The sequence below is a fragment of the Egretta garzetta genome, unplaced genomic scaffold (assembly GCF_000687185.1).
Source record: "Egretta garzetta isolate BGI_Z169 unplaced genomic scaffold, ASM68718v1 scaffold411, whole genome shotgun sequence".
In the NCBI taxonomy this organism is placed as follows: domain Eukaryota; kingdom Metazoa; phylum Chordata; class Aves; order Pelecaniformes; family Ardeidae; genus Egretta; species Egretta garzetta.
In genome coordinates, this window is record NW_009258541.1 from 577,728 (window position 1) to 596,851 (window position 19,124).

A 19,124-nucleotide genomic window follows, 5' to 3' on the forward strand; every position below is an offset into this window, starting at 1 on the left:
TACAACAGGGTGCAATAATTCCGCTGTTCCCTGTTGTTAGCATTGCTACGTTTGCATGATAATGGATCTCACATGTACCCCTCTGCTGCCTGTTCCCTGGCATATTGTGAAGTTAATGCAGAGAACTTCCTCCCACTCGACAGGGTGCAGGGCCTACCGGTAGTTCAGTTTCATGGCTGCATGCAGGTAGCACCTACAGGCAAGTTACACATTCTTTATGCCTGGCTAAATTTAATCTGTTAAGAAAAATATTGTGAATTTCAACAAGTAGAAGAAACAAAAATAGCAAAAGCTCTTATACAAATCTGTATTGTTATTTATTAAAGGTTCTAAATGGTCTAATAGGACCTGTCTATGGAGTTGTTGCTTTAGAAGAACACGATCCTAAAGATCAGGAAACTTTCTCAGTGGATAAAGTCCTTAAAGAAATTAGGGTAGTGTACAATTTTTTTATAATACTTGTCGTAATACTGAGTATTGTAAAACTGATTGATGCTTATCACTCAAATACAAAGTGGCTGGTCCAGTGCACTGCCCACTCAGGCTGTTGCTGGAATAACTGTATGATACTTAAAAGTCTGAGTGCTGCCAGTCCTTGCAGGCAGGGAGAGGAGGCCGGGCTGAAGCATAGATGAGGCTGATGCTAATAACTTTCCAGCCAGTAACAGAGTCCTTGGCAGACATGACAAAAGAAACATTCCTTCTGTGTAGCTGCAAAGATAAAGCTTTTGATTTTCTAAACCACATGGAGCTGTTTGGAATTTTATTACTCATGTTTTCAGACCAGGTAATCACCTGTTCTCTGCTTATGAATTTTCTAACCTACTAACATGTAATGAGGTCTGCATCCATTTGTATGCCCCAAATACAGGAAATAGATACTTAGCAGCTGTCGTGGGCAAATTTGTACTCTGGAAATCCTTTACTAGGAGAATGTTCCCCCTTCACAGCAATTGATGACACTATTATTATGAGTGAAAATTACTTCAGTCAATAAAAAGTCTGCAAACTCTATCTCCAAATTCCATCCAACAGATAAGAAATGTGTGTTTCCTCAAAAACTGAGAGTCAGGCAACCCTTCAATAGTTTGAAAGACATAATTTTTGCTGTGTGTATAAAGTGGAAGAATTGACCTTTAACATTTATTTTATTTTGTTTAAAATCTATTTTTCAGTGCAACAGCACTCCTGTCTTACTGGCAGGAATGAAAGCAGGGGGTGGGTGTGGGACGGAATTTGCTTCAGTCAGAATTTGCCACTAGTTTCTCTAGGCCAGGATTTCCTCCAAGTTTTGCAACCTCATGTGTCATTTGAATTGGAGGGTTGGTTTCTATTAGTAACTATCATTTAGTCTCAGCTGCCAGTTAAGATGTTTGCCAGCTCTATGAAGTGAATGAAAATATTTGAGGACATTGGTTAACCGAAGAAGTCAGTGAACCCTAAAATGAATTAGTATCTTAGCTACAAATTCACGTTTAATAGCTCCATTTGAAAGACCTTTTGTGCAGTAAAAGATAAGCTTGTGGCTTTGTGTTGTGTCCTTGCCTCATGTAAGCTGTAAATAAACTGTCTGGTTTTAACTAAATGTTCATTGACTGATAGACTATTCAGAAAAAAGTATCTACAGCTTTATGTAATCCTACCAACAAAACTGAAAAATATCGGAAGATGGAGCTACTCAGAGCCAGATTCAAATCTGTTAATGTCAAGTAACCAGAGTGTGACATTCCTACTACTGTAGTGTTAGGAGGCCAATCATTTCTGTGGGACTGTAAGAAGAATAAGGTGGTACTCAGGATGAGAGAAGGGCTTAAAGTCTGGCTTTACATGTGATTTAAGAGTTAGTATTTAAGCTCTACAGATTCTTACTTCTGAATGTGTGTTTTTTACACTCTAATCCTGCTGAGTCAATGAAAAATGCTTTTTCAGGTTTGTCACAATTTTACACCAGATTTTAATGTAGCAAATCATAGGAGAAATTTGTAGGTGTAGAAAGTAGAGACTTTGAGGACAGCTTCCACCAATTCTTATTTCACAAGGGCAATTATTTTTTTCACTGGTTTGCCTTCTAGACACTTTTGGTGCTAATGGATGGGACTGGACCAGATGGGAAGGTGATGCTTTGTCATGAAATGCCTTAGCGAAAAAAGTGGCAGTCACTGAGTCCTGTCTCATACTGTGACTGGCCACTGTCGTATCAATCCCATTGAAAGGGATTACCAGCTCATCGAAGTTGTTAACTGTCTTGCCTTTATAACTGGAAGGATGTTGCCCTCTGCTCTAAAAACTTAATTTCTCCTGCATATATTTATCAAAGCTTATATATACTTGCTCTTGTGCCAGCATTGTCCTTTCCTCTAACTAGTTAGTACAAGACAACCCAGTGTTCTGTCCCTGACAGTCACCCATAGTGCTGGTTTATAGACTCTTGCCACAAATAGATCCTCCTGTTGACATACCTTCTCAGTTACTGACAGTCAGAGGTGTAAAACGCTCCCAAGCAGCAGGGTGGTATCCAGAGCATTGTTTAAATAAAGTCTGTTGACTTCTCTGGCATTTACCTTTCTAATATATGTATAGATAGCCAGTGTACTGCCTCCAAGTCTTAATTTTGCTGGCCCAAATAAATCATGCTCTGTAGCAGGAAGGCTCTTAAATCACACATGTATAATCAGAGGGATTTTCAAGCTCAGTCCCTGTACAGAGTTTATCTTTCTTGAAAGTAAGTGACAAAAACTGTGCACTGTATTGCAGCTACAATTCTACTCATGCTTGTACCATGTCATTAATCTCTCTGTAGTCACTTTTTCTCTTGGATGGGTGTATGGCTATGAGGCAGTAGGATGATGTGGTCTGAAAAAGATGCGTTCTTGGGACATGTCAGGTGAGGTGGTTTGCTCAGAGGCTTGTATCATCCTTCTGTTTGGTAGTTACTCAGGACTTTCTTCATCTGCTGCTTCCCATTGATTACCCACCCCCCAGTTTGAAAAAAGTTTGAAAAAAATTCCTATTATTAGTTCTTAGGCTTGACATAGCTCTTAATACTATTTAAAAAGCCCTGAGCAAGGACAAGTCAAGGTTTGGGGAATGTCACTAAGAAAAAAGTTGAAATGAGTTCAGGCATTTGATATTCTTCATGGGAAAAATGTGTTTATGTTTTAATTTTATCTGATGTTTTGCTGACATGATTAATTTTATTCTCACCTGTTCAATATTTCACTGCCAAACAAATGCCAGCAACTGTTTTTATACATTCTAACTGGCAAGACCGTCAGTTTATTTCTGCTCCATGACACCTCGTGTTACGAAGAATTACCGAATCCATTTGCTGCATCATGTTATGCTATCTTTGATGGGTCACACTGCCATTTCTGAGGGCAAAGATTTCTGTGGTTCCTGGTTTATCTTTTTTTTTTTTTTTTTTTTTTTCCTCCCAGGATTTTTTAGCCTTGAAGAAGTTCTTTCATGTCAGTAAGGCAACTATGTATTAACACGTGCATAGCAAAGTAGAATCTGCCAGTTTCAGAGGGAGGAGTTGAACATGTGGATAAATGTTTTCAGGATTGGACTCTAAATTCTGTAATCCAACAACTAAAAAGAATAATAGCCAAAGAAAATGTTATAATGAATTTAATTCCTAAAAGCCATGAAGACTAAAAAGAGTAAGGTTAACACAGCAGCATTATGTAGCTCATAAAGTAAACAGAGATATTATGTTTCACTAGTGTTTTAGCTGTAAAATTTTATAAGGGTATCTGAATGTCTGGTACTGTAAATACAATTTCCTTATTAGTCATCAGCAGATAATAGGATCCTGAACTATATGAAAAATGTTTATCTGTAGAGTCCAGAAGTTTTCATTGTGCTCCATTTCCAGCTTTTGATTACAAAGTTTCTTGTTAGGATTTTGCTCTGGACTGGAGCAGTCCTTAACTGGCATTGAGAAATTACTGCAAGTAAGTCTTTGGGAAAAAATTTTCATCCGTGCCATATCTCTTTATGCACATCTGAGATTCTTTCACTTTCTGTTTTATCATCATCAACTTTTTTCCCCCTCTTTTATCATGGGCATGCTCTTTTTTTGGTGTACTTTACATCCTCCAATTTTGCAGGCTGGCATTCCTTAGAATCCATTCGTTTCTAAAAGTTTTCTATTTAGTTTCCCATTACTGCCACTGCTACTTCAACTTCCTCATGTTAAAGATGATATTTTTAACCTTTCTGCTGTCCTTTCCCAAAACATGCCTTCATCACATTCCTCTGCTGGCTTGTGGATTCACCCTCCTAGATGAGGGAAATCATTGTCCTCAGCCAACAGATTTCAAGTCTTCTGCAGTTGACCCTTTGATACAGAGCAGAAGTTTTAGGGCAAAATTGGGCCCCAGGTCATGCACCTGAGCTGTGCTTCCTGGAAATCTCCCACTGAAGTCCTGTGTTGGTTTGCTTACTCCTGCCTGTGCTGCAGATAGAGGGGTTTTTTTGCATTTGCAGGCAAGGCCTTCGGGATCATTTGCAGCTATTCTGTGGTCCTGTGTGTTGCTCTAGAGAAGCTGGAATGAATGTGAGTCTGGGACACCTCTTATGGCATCACAGCTGTTCGGTTCCTTTACTCCCTTTGGCTCTGCTCCAGAACAAGCTGAAGTCAATGGAAAGATTCGAATGGCACTCCATCTGAATGAATCAACTGTGCATAAATGCTCGATGGAGGTACACCAGAAGTAGGAGAGGAAAATTGTTCTTACACTGACTCCCGGTTTTGAATGTCTTTTAAAAACAGTTTCTCACTCATATCAATACTTCTTAGATAAAGTGGGTTTTCCTACATTGAAATGCTTGTGATTCTTATGTAAGCCTGAAATAACACAATTAAAATCAGTATGTGTGTTATTCAGTTTATATTATGGCTATTTAAATTTCAGAGAATATTTTTTTTTTAACAGTGCTACTATTTTATGTTTATGTTTTCTATTTTGAAAACCTTGGTCTACTTCTAGCCAATGAAATAAAAATTCATTTCTGTTATAATGGTGGCACTTACCACTATAACTAGTACCCTTATTTAATTCTTACTGTTTCTGAGGAGCTGTATTCATCAATCTGAAGTATATCTTGGAGCATTTGGGAAAATCTTCTCCCTGAATACAAACACAGAACAAGTATGAAGGGCCCATGCCTATGCATTGAGATTACAATCTATATATGTTCAAATGACCTATGCATTCATACATTTGAATGGAAAAATGTGTTAAAACTTTTCAAGTTAATAAGAGAACACTGTGGTCTAGAATCTTATATACAGCCTTCAGACTTGTATTCATAAATATTATGTACATGGCTGTTTGCTATTTAAGTAGCCTTGGAGTGTCTGATGTCAACTACTTCCCCTAAATAAAATACTTAGGACATGTAACACCTGGTTTGGAGCCAACTGGCTTTGGTTTCCTTCCTTTCCAAATGCTTTCATTCACAAGTGAAGCAAAATGACTCCTCATGCTGTGGAAAGGAACCTAGAAATACATTGTGAACACAATTTTACACCAAATAGGGACATATTTTCAGTTTTTAATAAACCTCAGTGAGAGTTTGATCCAGCTCCCAATAAATTCAGTGGAAAGATTTCTTTTGACTTCAGTGGGATTTTGACTAGAACCATATTTGCTAACCACAGCAACTGTGGGGAGCAGCAGGGATGGAAAGAATCATTGCGTTTTGTCTAGTCCTCTGCCACTGGGAAGGACCCGATTGCTACCACAGATGGGGGATTTCTAACAAGGTGAGCTTCAGTGCTCTGAGACAGCAACTGCTGCAAGGCAGTGACCTTAGAAGAATCCAGACCTGTGATGAAATACAGTTTCTTTGCCGTTGCTCACTCTTAAGAGGCAAGCAGATTTAACAGAACCATGGGACCCAAAGGCTTATGCAAAAGACTGTTCAAACAAAGAATAATCTGGAGAAAAAAAATTAATTGGAATGTGAAACCTTTGAAGAAGGTTGAATAAATATCTGGGAAGGCCTAATCTGTTTCCCTGGAGGCATAAAGCTATATGCTAAGAGTGTAAATGTAAGGTTATGTGTCAGGAATAGAGGTATGCATTGGCTAGCAATGAGCCCAGATTTCCACTGCAAAATATGCATATAATCATGGCAAAAGGTGTGTCTTGGTGCACTTTACTTTTAAGTCTTCTTAGAACTGGATCCTAAAGTCTTAATAATACTTGTGGCCAGAAATGACCTCTCAGCAGTGTGTCTGTCAGACAGGGACCAGTTTTTATGTACTGAGCCCTTGCCAACGTACGTTGCGGACTCAAGTTCATGCTGATCATCCTTTGTCTGAGCAGGCAGTATGGAGATGCTCTTACACTCTATTATATTACCTCTAGATACAGTTTTTCCGCTCTTTTTTGGTTGTTTGTTCGGGATGGTTTTGTTCTCTTTTTACATTTGCTGGATTAAGCTTACTTTTATTTCCTGCTGCCCGGGGTGAGAATTGCCTGCATGGTGTTTCCTGCTACGGTGCCTCTCTTGCGATGTATCGCCCTTTCTCTGTTCTGCTCAAGTATTGCGTTAGATCCTACGGTAGGGTGTTAGTGAGTAGTCTGAAAGCCCCATATCTAATGTGATCTCGTCCGAACAAAATTGCCCAAAAGTCTGCAAAAGTACTGTTTGCTTGGGTTTTTTTTAAATACTTGATGCCTCTTAGAATTGCTTGAAGATTGTTATGACTGTTTTGCAGCAAGAGATAATGCTCCCTTCAGGCTAGGGAAGTATGGGAGGCTGAATTTCAGGCTTTTTGTTAATACCTGTTCATTCTATGCTGCCTTAAAAAGAGGCATTTGATTTAGCAAAACAGTGCGAAAATCAGGGTATATAGAGGGTTTTTTTATTTACCTTTAGCAGAAAACTTATCAAGTGATGTCATGCTAGTTACTTTCTTTGAGAAAGCTGATGCAATGAAGTTCAAAAGTACATGAGAAACTTGCATGAATTGCCTTTCCTGTTTCACGCTCCTCACCAACAGATGTCAAGGCTTTAAAGATATTTTCTGTGAATGCCTGAACTTGTTTGGTCACCTTGATTTGAGGAGCTTAAATGTTTATTCAATCTAGAGTTCTAAAACCTGGGGACTGTACCTGAGCACACTTGACTGTGAAAGACAGTTTCCTTCTAGAGGGGTGTTCTTAGTGAGTGGCTGAATTCCAATGCTAAATGGAGCTTTTTTCCAGGACTGCTACAGTGTTGTCAGTAGTGTTGCAGGGCTTTTGGCAGCCCAGTATTCTGAGCCCGTTGAGTGTGGGAGGGAGTGGGTCAAACTCTAAACTAAACTTGGCTGCAGTGACCATGAGATGGTCGAGTTCCGGATTCTGAGGGGGGGATGCAGAACAACAAGCAGGACTACCACATTGGACTTCAGGAGAGCTAACTTTGGCCTCTTCAGGGACCTGCTTGGAAGAATTCCGTGGGCTATGGCTCTTGAAGGTAGGGGAGTCCAGGAGAGCTGGCTGCTGTTTAAGCAGCTCTTCCTCCGTGCTCAGGATCGGTGCATCCCTGTGAGCAGGAAATCAAGTAAACGAGGTAAGAGGCCTGCATGGATGAACAAGGAGCTTCTAGTGAAACTCAAAGAAAAGGGTAAGCTCCATGGAATGTGGAAGGAGGGTCAGGCCACTTGGGAGGGATACAGGAAAGCTGCCAGATCATGTAGGGAAGCCACCAGAAAGGCCAAGGCTCACCTGGAACTGAGTTTGGCAAAGGACATCAAGAACAACAAGAAGGGCTTCTTCAAGTATGTCAGCAGTAAGCGTAAGACCAGGGGTAATGTGGGACCGCTGCTGAATGAAACGGGTGCCCTGGTGACAGAAGATACAGAGAAGGCAGAGCTACTGAATGCCTTCTTTGCTTCAGTCTTCACTGTCGAGGCTGACCCTCAGGCCCCCCAGTCCTGGCAGGTAAGCGAGCTAGCTTGGAGAAAGGAAGACCTTCCTTCTGTTGATGTGGATCAGGTTAGGGATCTTTTAAGGAAGCTGGACACCCACAAGTCCATGGGCCCCGACGGAATGCACCCGCGAGTGCTGAAGGAACTGTCAGACGTCATTGCGGAGCCACTCTCCATCATCTATGAAAGGTCGTGGAGAACAGGAGAGGTGCCTGATGACTGGAAGATAGCCAATGTCACTCCAGTCTTCAAAAAGGGCAAGAAGGAGGACCCAGGGAACTACAGGCCGGTTAGTCTCACCTCTGTCCCTGGAAAGGTGATGGAACAACTCATTCTAAGTGACCTCTCCAAGCAAGTGGACGACAAAAAGATCATCAGGAGTACCCAGCACGGATTCACCAAGGGGAAATCATGCCTGACCAATCTGATAGCCTTCTATGATGGCATGACCGGCTGGGTAGACAAAGGGAGAGCGGTGGATGTTGTCTACCTTGACTTCAGCAAGGCTTTTGATACTGTTTCCCATAACATCCTCATAAGGAAGCTCACGAAGTATGGGTTGGATGAGTGGACAGTGAGGTGGATTCGGAACTGGCTGAATGACAGGGCCCAGAGAGTTCTGATCGGCGGGGCAGAGTCCAGATGGAAAATTGCCCAAAAGTCTGCAAAAGTACTGTTTGCTTGGGGTTTTTTTTAAATACTTGATGCCTCTTAGAATTGCTTGAAGATTGTTATGACTGTTTTGCAGCAAGAGATAATGCTCCCTTCAGGCTAGGGAAGTATGGGAGGCTGAATTTCAGGCTTTTTGTTAATACCTGTTCATTCTATGCTGCCTTAAAAAGAGGCATTTGATTTAGCAAAACAGTGCGAAAATCAGGGTATATAGAGGGTTTTTTTATTTACCTTTAGCAGAAAACTTGTCAAGTGATGTCATGCTAGTTACTTTCTTTGAGAAAGCTGATGCAATGAAGTTCAAAAGTACATGAGAAACTTGCATGAATTGCCTTTCCTGTTTCACGCTCCTCACCAACAGATGTCAAGGCTTTAAAGATATTTTCTGTGAATGCCTGAACTTGTTTGGTCACCTTGATTTGAGGAGCTTAAATGTTTATTCAATCTAGAGTTCTAAAACCTGAGGACTGTACCTGAGCACACTTGACTGTGAAAGACAGTTTCCTTCTAGAGGGGTGTTCTTAGTGAGTGGCTGAATTCCAATGCTAAATGGAGCTTTTTTCCAGGACTGCTACAGTGTTGTCAGTAGTGTTGCAGGGCTTTTGGCAGCCCAGTATTCTGAGCCCGCTGAGTGTGGGAGGGAGTGGGTCAAACTCTAAACTAAACTCATGTAGTTGGCTTTTGGGTACTGTCACAACCTGTGACGCAAGCTGGGAATTAAGGTTCTGATGTAGGGATTTCAGATTTACATAAATATTCTAATTATCCTTGAAGTAACTAATGCTAGTGCAGCAAATTCAGAATATATTTTCAGATTAAATCCAAATCCATGGTGCTTTCCTGCTGTCTTCCTTGCACATCTATTCTTAGCTAAAACCACCATCTTCTCTCATCCAGGAGTTTCTCTGTTCTCCTGGCTCAGGGGATACAGCTTGCTCTTAGAAATGTGCAAGGATCACCAACTTAAGATTGTCTTGGTAGTGCTCATTGCTGTGTAGAGATACTTGAGTGTGCAGGATGGCTGAGGCACAAGTTCTAATTATCGATTGTGATCCTCGTCTAATAGTGTACTGAGTATCTTGAAATATCATCTGGTTCTATGGGGTTTTGTAGCCCTAGAAAAGCACTTATCACCTTGCAGAATAGCACCAACTTGTGTAAATTCACTTGCCCTCAAAGGATTTCTAAACCAACTTTTTCTGTCTATTTGGTGATTCTGAAAATGACCCAATTACAGATACATTAAAATGTAACTATATTTTGCTACTTATTTCCCAGCAAATTCACATGATACATGTAACATAGGTGAAAAGTGCTGAAACAAAGCATTTTAATTAAAGATCTTCAGCTGACAAATAGTATTGACTTTCAATTTTCTTCTTTTTTTATTTCCTTAATAGGGTGGAAAGAAGTCTTACAGTGGGCCGTGTGGGGGCCGCGATTGCAGCGCTGGATGCAAATGTTTTCCAGAGAAGGGTGCACGGGTAAGTTTGTTTTCACTGATACAATTAGTCCTTGTGTCTCTTATCAATGTTTTTATAAATAAATAAATAAACCCCAGGTTAATATGTTTAATTCTCAATCTAATGACTTCACGAAACAAGAGAAATGATGAAGACCAGCTGCATTTCAGATGTCCCTGGCCAAGATTTCAAAAGCTGTTCTAAAGGTTTACAAATTGCTAGCTTTGGAGTGAGTCTTCAATAGAATCTCATTTCTTTGTGATCTGTGCCCTAGTTCAAAAAAGTCAGATGTGTTTTAAGTAGGTTACAACAATTAAAAAGGAGAATCAAAGTAGTGTGGGCTTCCAGTACAGATTTTGTCCAGTCCTTACTGTAATAGCTTCTATTTGTTTGTGGAAGTGTTTTTGACATTGGTATTTGTGAAGGAACAAAACTCTGAGTGAATCTAAGCATTTGCCTTTGAGAAAGTCTTTTGTTTAGCTAAAGCCCCTCTCTCTGAAGTCTGCTTTTGAAGCAACCAAACATTTAAGCAAGTTCAATTTCTTTTGATTGTATGAAGGGGTTATAACTTCTATCTTAATGCAGCTGGTTATTTCCTATCTTAGGGTAATGCAGAGCTGCTGACTTCACTCTGCCTTCAATTACAGTGTTAATTTTTATCCAGGCACCATCTACTTAATATTTTCTCTTAAGGCCTCTGAAGTATTTTAGCACGTATCAAAATTAATCTCACAGATTTTGCTTATGGAGATAAAAGGAGGAAAGAGCTGCATTGTAGGTACTTGAAGAATTAACTTGGAAGGGCCTAAGGAGAAGGGAAATAATACTAGTTATCTTGTTTAGTAAAGCAGTAATTCTTGCTGATACCATATTGAAAAGTCATCCTCTGAGGGAAAACAAAAGAAATTAAGTCTTATTTAAACACTAGCAATCCTGATTTTTTTTTTCCCCTGTGTATTTCAGTGACTCAATACGGGTAAATTCAAGGCATCACTTTCTAGGACTGAACTTAAGAAAATATTGCTATTTAGAAATTATCATCAGCATGGGCTTAAATGTTTCCGTAATTGCAGACAGACTTGAGCATGAATTCTTAATTGATAATGTGTTTGGTCTGAAAGTATAATAATTATTTCAAATCATCCTCTGGCAGGGTGAAAACATGTCTAAACAGATAAACGGAAGAACTTTGCAAGGAAGTTCTCAGCGTAACCTAGAATATGAGCTAAAGCTAATTGCTCAACACCTTTTGTTATTAGATACAGTAAGGGACAGGCCTAGTTTGGTTCTGGAACACGATATCCTGTAAATGCTTTGACCTTTAGATAGCAATGAGCATCATTCTTCTGTCTCTTTACATTCCCGGGGTTCAACTTGATTGTTTGAACTGGCCACAACACTGTTGACCTTGCAGTTTGAGCTCCTGGCATCTCTTTTGTTAAGATGTCACAAAGATTTTAGGCTGTTTTCATTGCTGACCTGAGAACTCATTTGGCTTTTAGCTTGTTTCTTATGACCTGTATCGGTAGGCATTTTCAGTCCTTTAAACACGTGTTCCATCCTACTGAGACCTGTCCGTGGAGTAAACTGTCTGCTAGAAGTGGTAATCTTTGCCTTTTACAACACTACTTCCATCAAGCCATACTGAGCCCTGCTGACACCTTTTTGGACACCTGCAGGCAGATACTGGAGTCCTGCCATGCCAGAGGATAAGGAGGTGACTGGCTGAACTGGGAAAGGGGATGGTGTGATTATGTACCCTACAGCACAGCTTGTTTCTTGGAGGACACTGTACAGCCTGAGGCTGATTCCTTGGCTTCCTGCCTAGCTTCTCCTCCATTGCTGCAAACCTTTATGCTCAGAACAGGCAAATGGGAGATGGGGCTTTGCCAATGCCCTGAATCCATATTTTGTTTAAAAAAGTGTTTCAGCTGTCAATTTTGCACAATTAACCAGGTCAGAACAAAGCTAAGCTTCCTTTTTAAAAAGAAAGAAATAGTGAAAAAGCACAAGAGAAATGACAATAAGCTGACAACTCAATGAAAATAATATAGGCAGTGTCCTTAAATGTTCTCCCTGGGTGCACTTCTGATCAGATCAAGTTGTGATGAACTTGTTTCTGACCAGATACTTTAAAAAATTTATTTAGGCAATACAAACGTCAAAAGTGCCCAACACCCACCGCCTGATTAGTGGAATGTATTTCTAGAAATGGGTTGTAGGCATGTAGAACCCCCGTGTCCCCATGTTCTTGTTTCTGCTACAGACTGTTACGCATGTGCAAGATAAAAAACAAACAACCCCACCCCCCAATTATAACCTCCTTATCTTTAAAACAGAGCTTGGTAAAAGACTAATCTATAAAGTGAGTCAGCTCTCTGTGGAATAGATCGGGATTCTTTTTAGAAGGGTGGCAATAGTGTTTGGCTAGCAACCACTTAGGGAGTTGCTCTAGCAGAGTGGTAAGGTGCATCTCCTACAAGTGCAAAATTTCATTTCTGTTAGTTGTCCCAATGGCTTCCATAAACTTTGAAAAGCCATAAAGCTAGCTGGTGCCCATTTAAGGCTGTTCAGTGAAGTTTAATGTGATCCAATTTATTGCGAAGTCCGCACAAGAAGTCACCTGTTATGGGAAGCATCCTTCATCTTAGCCAGTGAGTCAGAATTGGTTCTTGTATCCAATAACAAGTTAATGAAAAGCCTGGCTCTATGTAATTCAGTGGCAAGACTCCTGGGCCACATTGCAGCCATTCTCTCCTCTTTATCGGTTCTTATCTTGTGAAGATTAATTGGTAACAGTCCAGTGATTTGTGCAGAAATCCATTCTTAGTTGAGAGGTGTTGCCTTCACAGAAAGATCCCAGCTAAGACCTTTTCTGGAGGTTTTCTTAGAGGCCAAATGAAAAGATTAAACTGAGTTTGTGGCTCTTAGTGCTTAAGTGCACAAGAAGATATCTTTTACAGATAGTTTACATGTCATATGACAGTTTAAGAGTAAATATAATAGCAGGAGAAGCCTGCCAAACTGATTTTGGCCAGTTATAAATCTAGGAATTTTGGATATGGTTGTTCAGTTCCCCTAAACTGCATTGTTAGAACTCATACTGACTTTAACATGAAATCTAACACAATGCTGTGAAAGAGAGCCGCTACCTACAAGCTGGTGTGTGTGTGTGTAGGACTTCTAAATCTCTGTCCCCCTACTCTCATTCTTCTGACCAGTTGAGATACCAGCATCAAACCAGTACAACATGGTAATTTTAAAAGGAAGTCTGCTGTGTTAGTGGAGGTACTCAAATGTACCCTGGTGCATGCAATCTTTTTGGGAAGGGAGACAGTCTGAACACAAACTTACACTTACTGAATCCACTTCTGCATACAAGTCTTATATTTCAGTCCTTTTTCAGAACAACATCTGATGGATAGAAAAAGTGCTTTATATTAAACTATGAAGCACAAGAGGGAAGGTGGAAAAGAAACTGTATTAAATTATAATGTAGGTGAGGAAGTGAATGTAAATTCTGATGCTAATCTCTTTCTAGTGAAAGGCTGGATGTCTAATATGTATAGTTCCAGTGCAGGTGAGTGATCTACAGCTAGAACATTTTGGGGACTGTCAGAAAAAATTACTGTGTTTAAAAAATAGTTTTTCTCTCCCCTTTCTCACTGTTTGATCTACAATTTATGAGGAGGGATAATGCCCTTGAAAATTTCATGCTACATTGACAGCTGTCTTGCGAAGAAATGCACTGCAGATAAGTCAGCAGCAACCAGGAGGACATTTTCCCTCTTTGCAGTTTCAAAAAGCACTTCATAGTAGACGTCTGCACCATTTAATCTCTGCAGCTCATTTTGCATTTGTTTATGATAGTGTTGGCTTTTATGTTTTTATATCCTGTCATCTGCTTTCAAACACTCACAAAGATAAACTAGCAGACACAGTCCTTGTTGTATGTATACCTTCTCTGATGCTTGTTCACTTGTCTTGGAATTTATAACAATATTAGGGTTGTTTTAAACTTTGCTCAACATGTGCTGGAGCTCTTCAGCTGATACTAATCTTTCATTTTTTCATTCTGTCTAAGTCCTTTCCTCACCGCCCCCACCAAAAAAAGAATTTGAAGAGAAAAAAAAGTTTAGAAATTGTTTCCAAGGCTCGTCAAATTACTCGACTGTGTCCCAGGCAGCTTTTACAGCTTAGAATGGCTGTAAATTAGGAGAACTTGATATCACTAATTATATTTCATTTCTTCCTGTGATATGTGATCAAATCAAATAATGTATATATTTCTTGTGTTCTTTAAAGTCCATTAAAATATGGTTATATGATCAATTAGAAAATTATTAATAGCATTATAGAATCTCTTTCCTGTCCCGGAAAAAAATCCACACATAGGCTATTTCTAACAACTGGTGTGGCTGGAAAGGAGTGTATCTGTAGAAGGAGGCAGTTGGCTCTGAGGACATGGTGGACACTTACGCTAAATTGAGTCTGGTCCTGTGAAGTAAAAAGTGACTGGAGTGCATCAGCTATGCTGTGGAGCCCATCTCCTGACCTAGCCTCTCTCAAAGGAAATCCTGTTTATGTACTCCAAGACTATATGGCAATGTGAAGCAAAGCACAGCAAGTAGTGGAGATTGAGTAAGATTGGGAGATTTTGCTCAAAAATACAGTCACTATCTGAATTGAAGGCTAAATGTACCCAGAGATACATGAGATTCCACAGGTTTTCTCTGAAGTTAAAACGATGGTAGTAAATGTGGTGTAAATTATCTGTGGGCAATCAAAGAGTTTTTGATAGAATTAATACAGATCAAACAAGCTAGGAAAGATAGACAGATCCCCAGCATCCATGCACTGAACAGTGTAACCTGGGGTCAGAATTTTGGATGATTTAATCTAATTGTTATCTAGCATAAACTAATGTCGCATTGGCAAGAGATCTTAGATTAACTTTTGTCTGGAACTAATCCCCTCAACTTAATACTGGGTGTACAAAGTGCCTCTCTTGTGATAATTAGTTGAAGATTGGTTGACATTTCTTTGCTATGAAATTGTAGTAATTACAATTTGTATTTTTTAATAATGTTTGCTGAATTCTGCTTTGGCTGGTTAAACACTGTAATTGGAACAGTTTAAGGATTTTCCTGATGAAACACAATTTCTTTGGAGGTGTTGACTCAACAAAACGAATTTTTTTTTGCAGAAGTGTTTTACACAAACATATTTGCTGGAGACAAAATTCTGTTAAGCTGTTGGTTCAAACTGTTCTCTGTTTCGATGTGGTTTCCTAGTACCTGGCCTGACAAGCACTGTAGGACATAGTGATGCTATTTTGACATCCGTGGCCTGCAGGTTGGCCCACAATACCAGTTTAAATTAAACCAGACTATGAGATGCTGACATTTCCTTCAAACTTACAGTGCCAAGATATGACCCATTCTAAATGTTGTCTTAGTATACTAACCATGGATAATCAGCCTGGTAGAGGTAATTAACTATTTATTTATTCACTGTCTCAATATAGTGAGTTGTTTTCCTTTTCTCTCCCTCTGCCACCAGCTGTGCGTCCCACCAGACCTGTACAAATGTCTCACTGTCACCATAGATGCAACAACACCAGAAGCCAATGTCCTATATTTAACCAAGTCCTCCTTTTTCTCCTGTTCTCTTTGCTGTTGTCAACACTTTTCAGTCAGTCGGCTCTCTTAGGTGCCATCCTTGACTTGTCCCTTCCTGCCAGGTTATAACCAGTTTCTGACATTCTCTACAATATCTCTTAACTCCCTTTCCTTCCTGTCTACCCATCAGCCATTCATGTCACTTCCTTCTGGCTGCAGCAGAAGAAGCTATAGTCTCCTTTCTGCCTGATGTCTGGAAAAACTGCTTATAAACTATTGTCCTGACCTGCTTTTCTGCATTTCATCGCTTTGTGTCTTTTTATTGTCCTCTAGCCATATCTGAAGATGAAAGATCTTGGACTTTTGTGCATGTCTACCTCATGTAAGAGACTCCATCAGCCTGTCCAATTTCTCTCCTTTCCTCATCCTTCTTTCTACACCAGCTGACTGTGTGATACCTTAGGTTGAACTCTGAGGTGGACTGACTGCACGGCAGCTTAGGACGGCAGGCAGGCTGCTGTCTACCAAGGCTTCTGAGCACTAGCAGTCAGGCAGCAGCCAGACCCTTCTCCTCCTAATGTGAATGTAAGAGCTATAGTTTGTTTTAAGTTATTTTGACGTGTTGCAAGTTTGACAATATTGCAGTACTTTGACCCTTAGTAAAGACTGGTCAGGGAATATATGTAAATGATGTCTAATTCTTGTTCAAATCCCCTTTTGGTTAAACAAATAAAATGCCATCATTTGATTTGGGAAGAGGATTATCTATAACGTTGAAAAATGTTGACCATCTGTTCACTGTCATTAAGAAGTTTTGGCAATATTTTGAGAGAAAATGAGGTAATAGTTAAGTCAAACAACTTATGTGCCAGCTGCTTTTTTAACAACTGCCAAGATTTTTTTTTTTTTTTTTGAAGTAATAAAACTAACTTTGCCAAATGCGGCATTAAGCAATTATTGTACATGTCCTCCTGACCCGACCTAAATACATTGAGCCTAGCTCTCTAATGAGAACCACACCATATACCAACTAAAACAACATAAATAAAACAGATCTCATTGCATTTGAAGGTATCCCTTATGCAATGGCTATCATGACCAAACCTTTTCATATGTACAGTCTTCCATCATCTCATAATCTTGAGTACATTTGTGAAGACCTTTCAAGGGGACAGGCACCCCTCTTATCTTACAGATGTTGCAGAATTTGGTAATGGTGAACAACTGTATTTAAGGAGGGTAACGAAGGAGTGTCCGGTAGCAAATCATGTCTCCATGATTTGTTTTGCAGTTTGGCCAAAAGGACGTGTGCACTAAATGAGGCTAAATATATTGTAGGAAACGTATCCCATTAAGAAGATTTCCACAGCTTTGGAAACAACCCAGAAACTGTAGCATTGCTGTATCACCAGGGTGGCTGAGGTGACTCGGTGACCTGAAACTGTTTCTAAATCTGCCTGCAAGGGCAGCATATTTTGTAATTGCAGTGGGGGCCTGTGTTTACTTTTGAAATCAACCAGAACATGGGTCCTCAAACTGCGCTCCATAGAGCGCTTCCAGATGGCTTGGAAAAGCCCAGCGAAGAAGTATCTGTCACTGTTCAAGTAATTGTGCTTCATCTGAGTTGTAACCCAGGATTTTAGTCTTTCCAGTGTTTTTGGAGCAAATGGCACATTTTAAAAGCTCCTTGCTGCATTCTAGAATGCTGTGAGTTGCCTTAGCTTGAGAAGAAGTTGCGTAGTCTCACTATACCAAGTGAATGTCTTTTCTATTTCTCCTTTTTAGCCTGAGAAAACTGTCTGGGTTTTCTCAAACTGACCTGCTCAGAAGTGAGGTGTTCCTGGTATGGGTTTAAGCTGAGACGGCTACTGAAAGTCACGTGGTCAGCTGGTGGCAGGGTCAGATTGCTCTGCTGTGTGCTGTAACATGCCCTCCTCGTCTGAAGATGTAGTAAACCATGTTTCTGTCTGTTCTCATGCTGGCATTGTGAGCTGAGGGTGTGGGCATGTTGCCCTGGGAATAGATACTTTATAATTTCTTGCTTATACAAGCTGCCACAGCTACCATTGGTAATCTGGGTGAGAAAAGCACTGTTCCCCTTGAAGCCAATGCCATCACTCCCACTGATTTCATTTTATGTATGTAGACAGATGGGAAGACAGAACCAGACCAGCCTCCTCCCTCCTGCTTTGGAGCCTTGCCACAGCTGGCCTTCTGTTCTAGCTTTGTGTCTGTGGCACTTTCTCCAAGACCAAAAATGACAAGTTGTGCTACAGATTTGATCCATATGGACAAACCAGAGAGTTTGACAACAGTTTCCTAGTAACACCCCCTGCTCCCTAAATACTGGAGAGTAAAAACATTCCCATATCCAAATTTTTTCTTTAGAAAAAATGTTAAGTCTGTCTTGGCTGTGGAATGGAGTGTTTGACGAATCTGTGATGTTTTACTTGCCATATAACTCCTTAGAACAGGACTAACATCGACCCTTCAGTTTCTCTTGTTCATTCGTTTATTCACAGTAGGTGAAGAGTTCTGAATGTTCTTACAATTGTTTTCTATCAGCCACCTTGCAGTCAGAAAGACAACTAAGAATTCCCGTAAGAAGAGAAACTCTATGGTGTCCTGCCCAGGACAGGAAAAGCAAATGTTAACGTGAGTCTTCAGAACATGTGAATGTCTACTTGGGCTTTTGCTTAACAAAAGCTGTAGGAGCTTGTCTGATGATTCCTGCCCTGATGTCTCAGTTGAAAAGGGATGATTAATGTTCTCTTACATCTGAGAAATGGCACAAGACTTTGCCTTTCCTCTCCAAGCAGTTAACAGAAAAGAAGGGGTAATTTATATCGCGCCTTGAAATCACCCAACTGGCATTTTCTTCCATCACATCCTATATCATTTGTGTGTGGCATTTGCTACCTCGATTGTGTCTTTGTAGCCTTTTTCTCCAGGTTAAGTTCCCCTTAATTCCTCCTTTTCTTTGTACCTCTCTCACCCCATCTCAAAGCTTGCCCATCTTCTAATTAAGTGTGATTTTTTCAGATTTTTTTTGGTACTAATTATTTTTTTAAGCTTCTTAAAATGAGAAGAGGTGCCCTTTGCAGAAGGAAGTCATTTTTTTTAGAGAGTTTCTGTTGGCAGTAAGTGAAAGGTGTGACAGAGATTTTCAGTGTGATCTCTTGAGTAAGTCAGCCTCTCAGAAACAGGAGGATCACAGAACCAATCTACGAGCAAGGCCCACTTCTAGGAGATTTGGCCCACAGTCAGGTTAGGAGCCAATTCATGAGCCAGGAAAACAGCCGACAGCAGGGATTACTACAAAGCAAACTTAATTAGGCAACAGATAGGCAGGAAGTACGCCAGTCATGGAGCCTGCAGCTAGGGAGAGCACACAATGAAGATGGTTAACCAGGCAAAACTGTGTTTGTAGTGGTAGTG

General features: G+C 40.2%; 1 protein-coding gene across 1 annotated transcript in view; it reads left to right on the top strand.

The window, feature by feature from the left end:
- COL4A6 (collagen type IV alpha 6 chain) overlaps positions 1 to 19,124 on the top strand; it is a 119,885-nt gene that overhangs the window by 20,580 nt on the left and 80,181 nt on the right. The window contains 1 exon segment of the mRNA XM_009646512.2: positions 10,003 to 10,086. Within this exon segment, the coding sequence (XP_009644807.1) occupies positions 10,003 to 10,086 (84 nt within the window).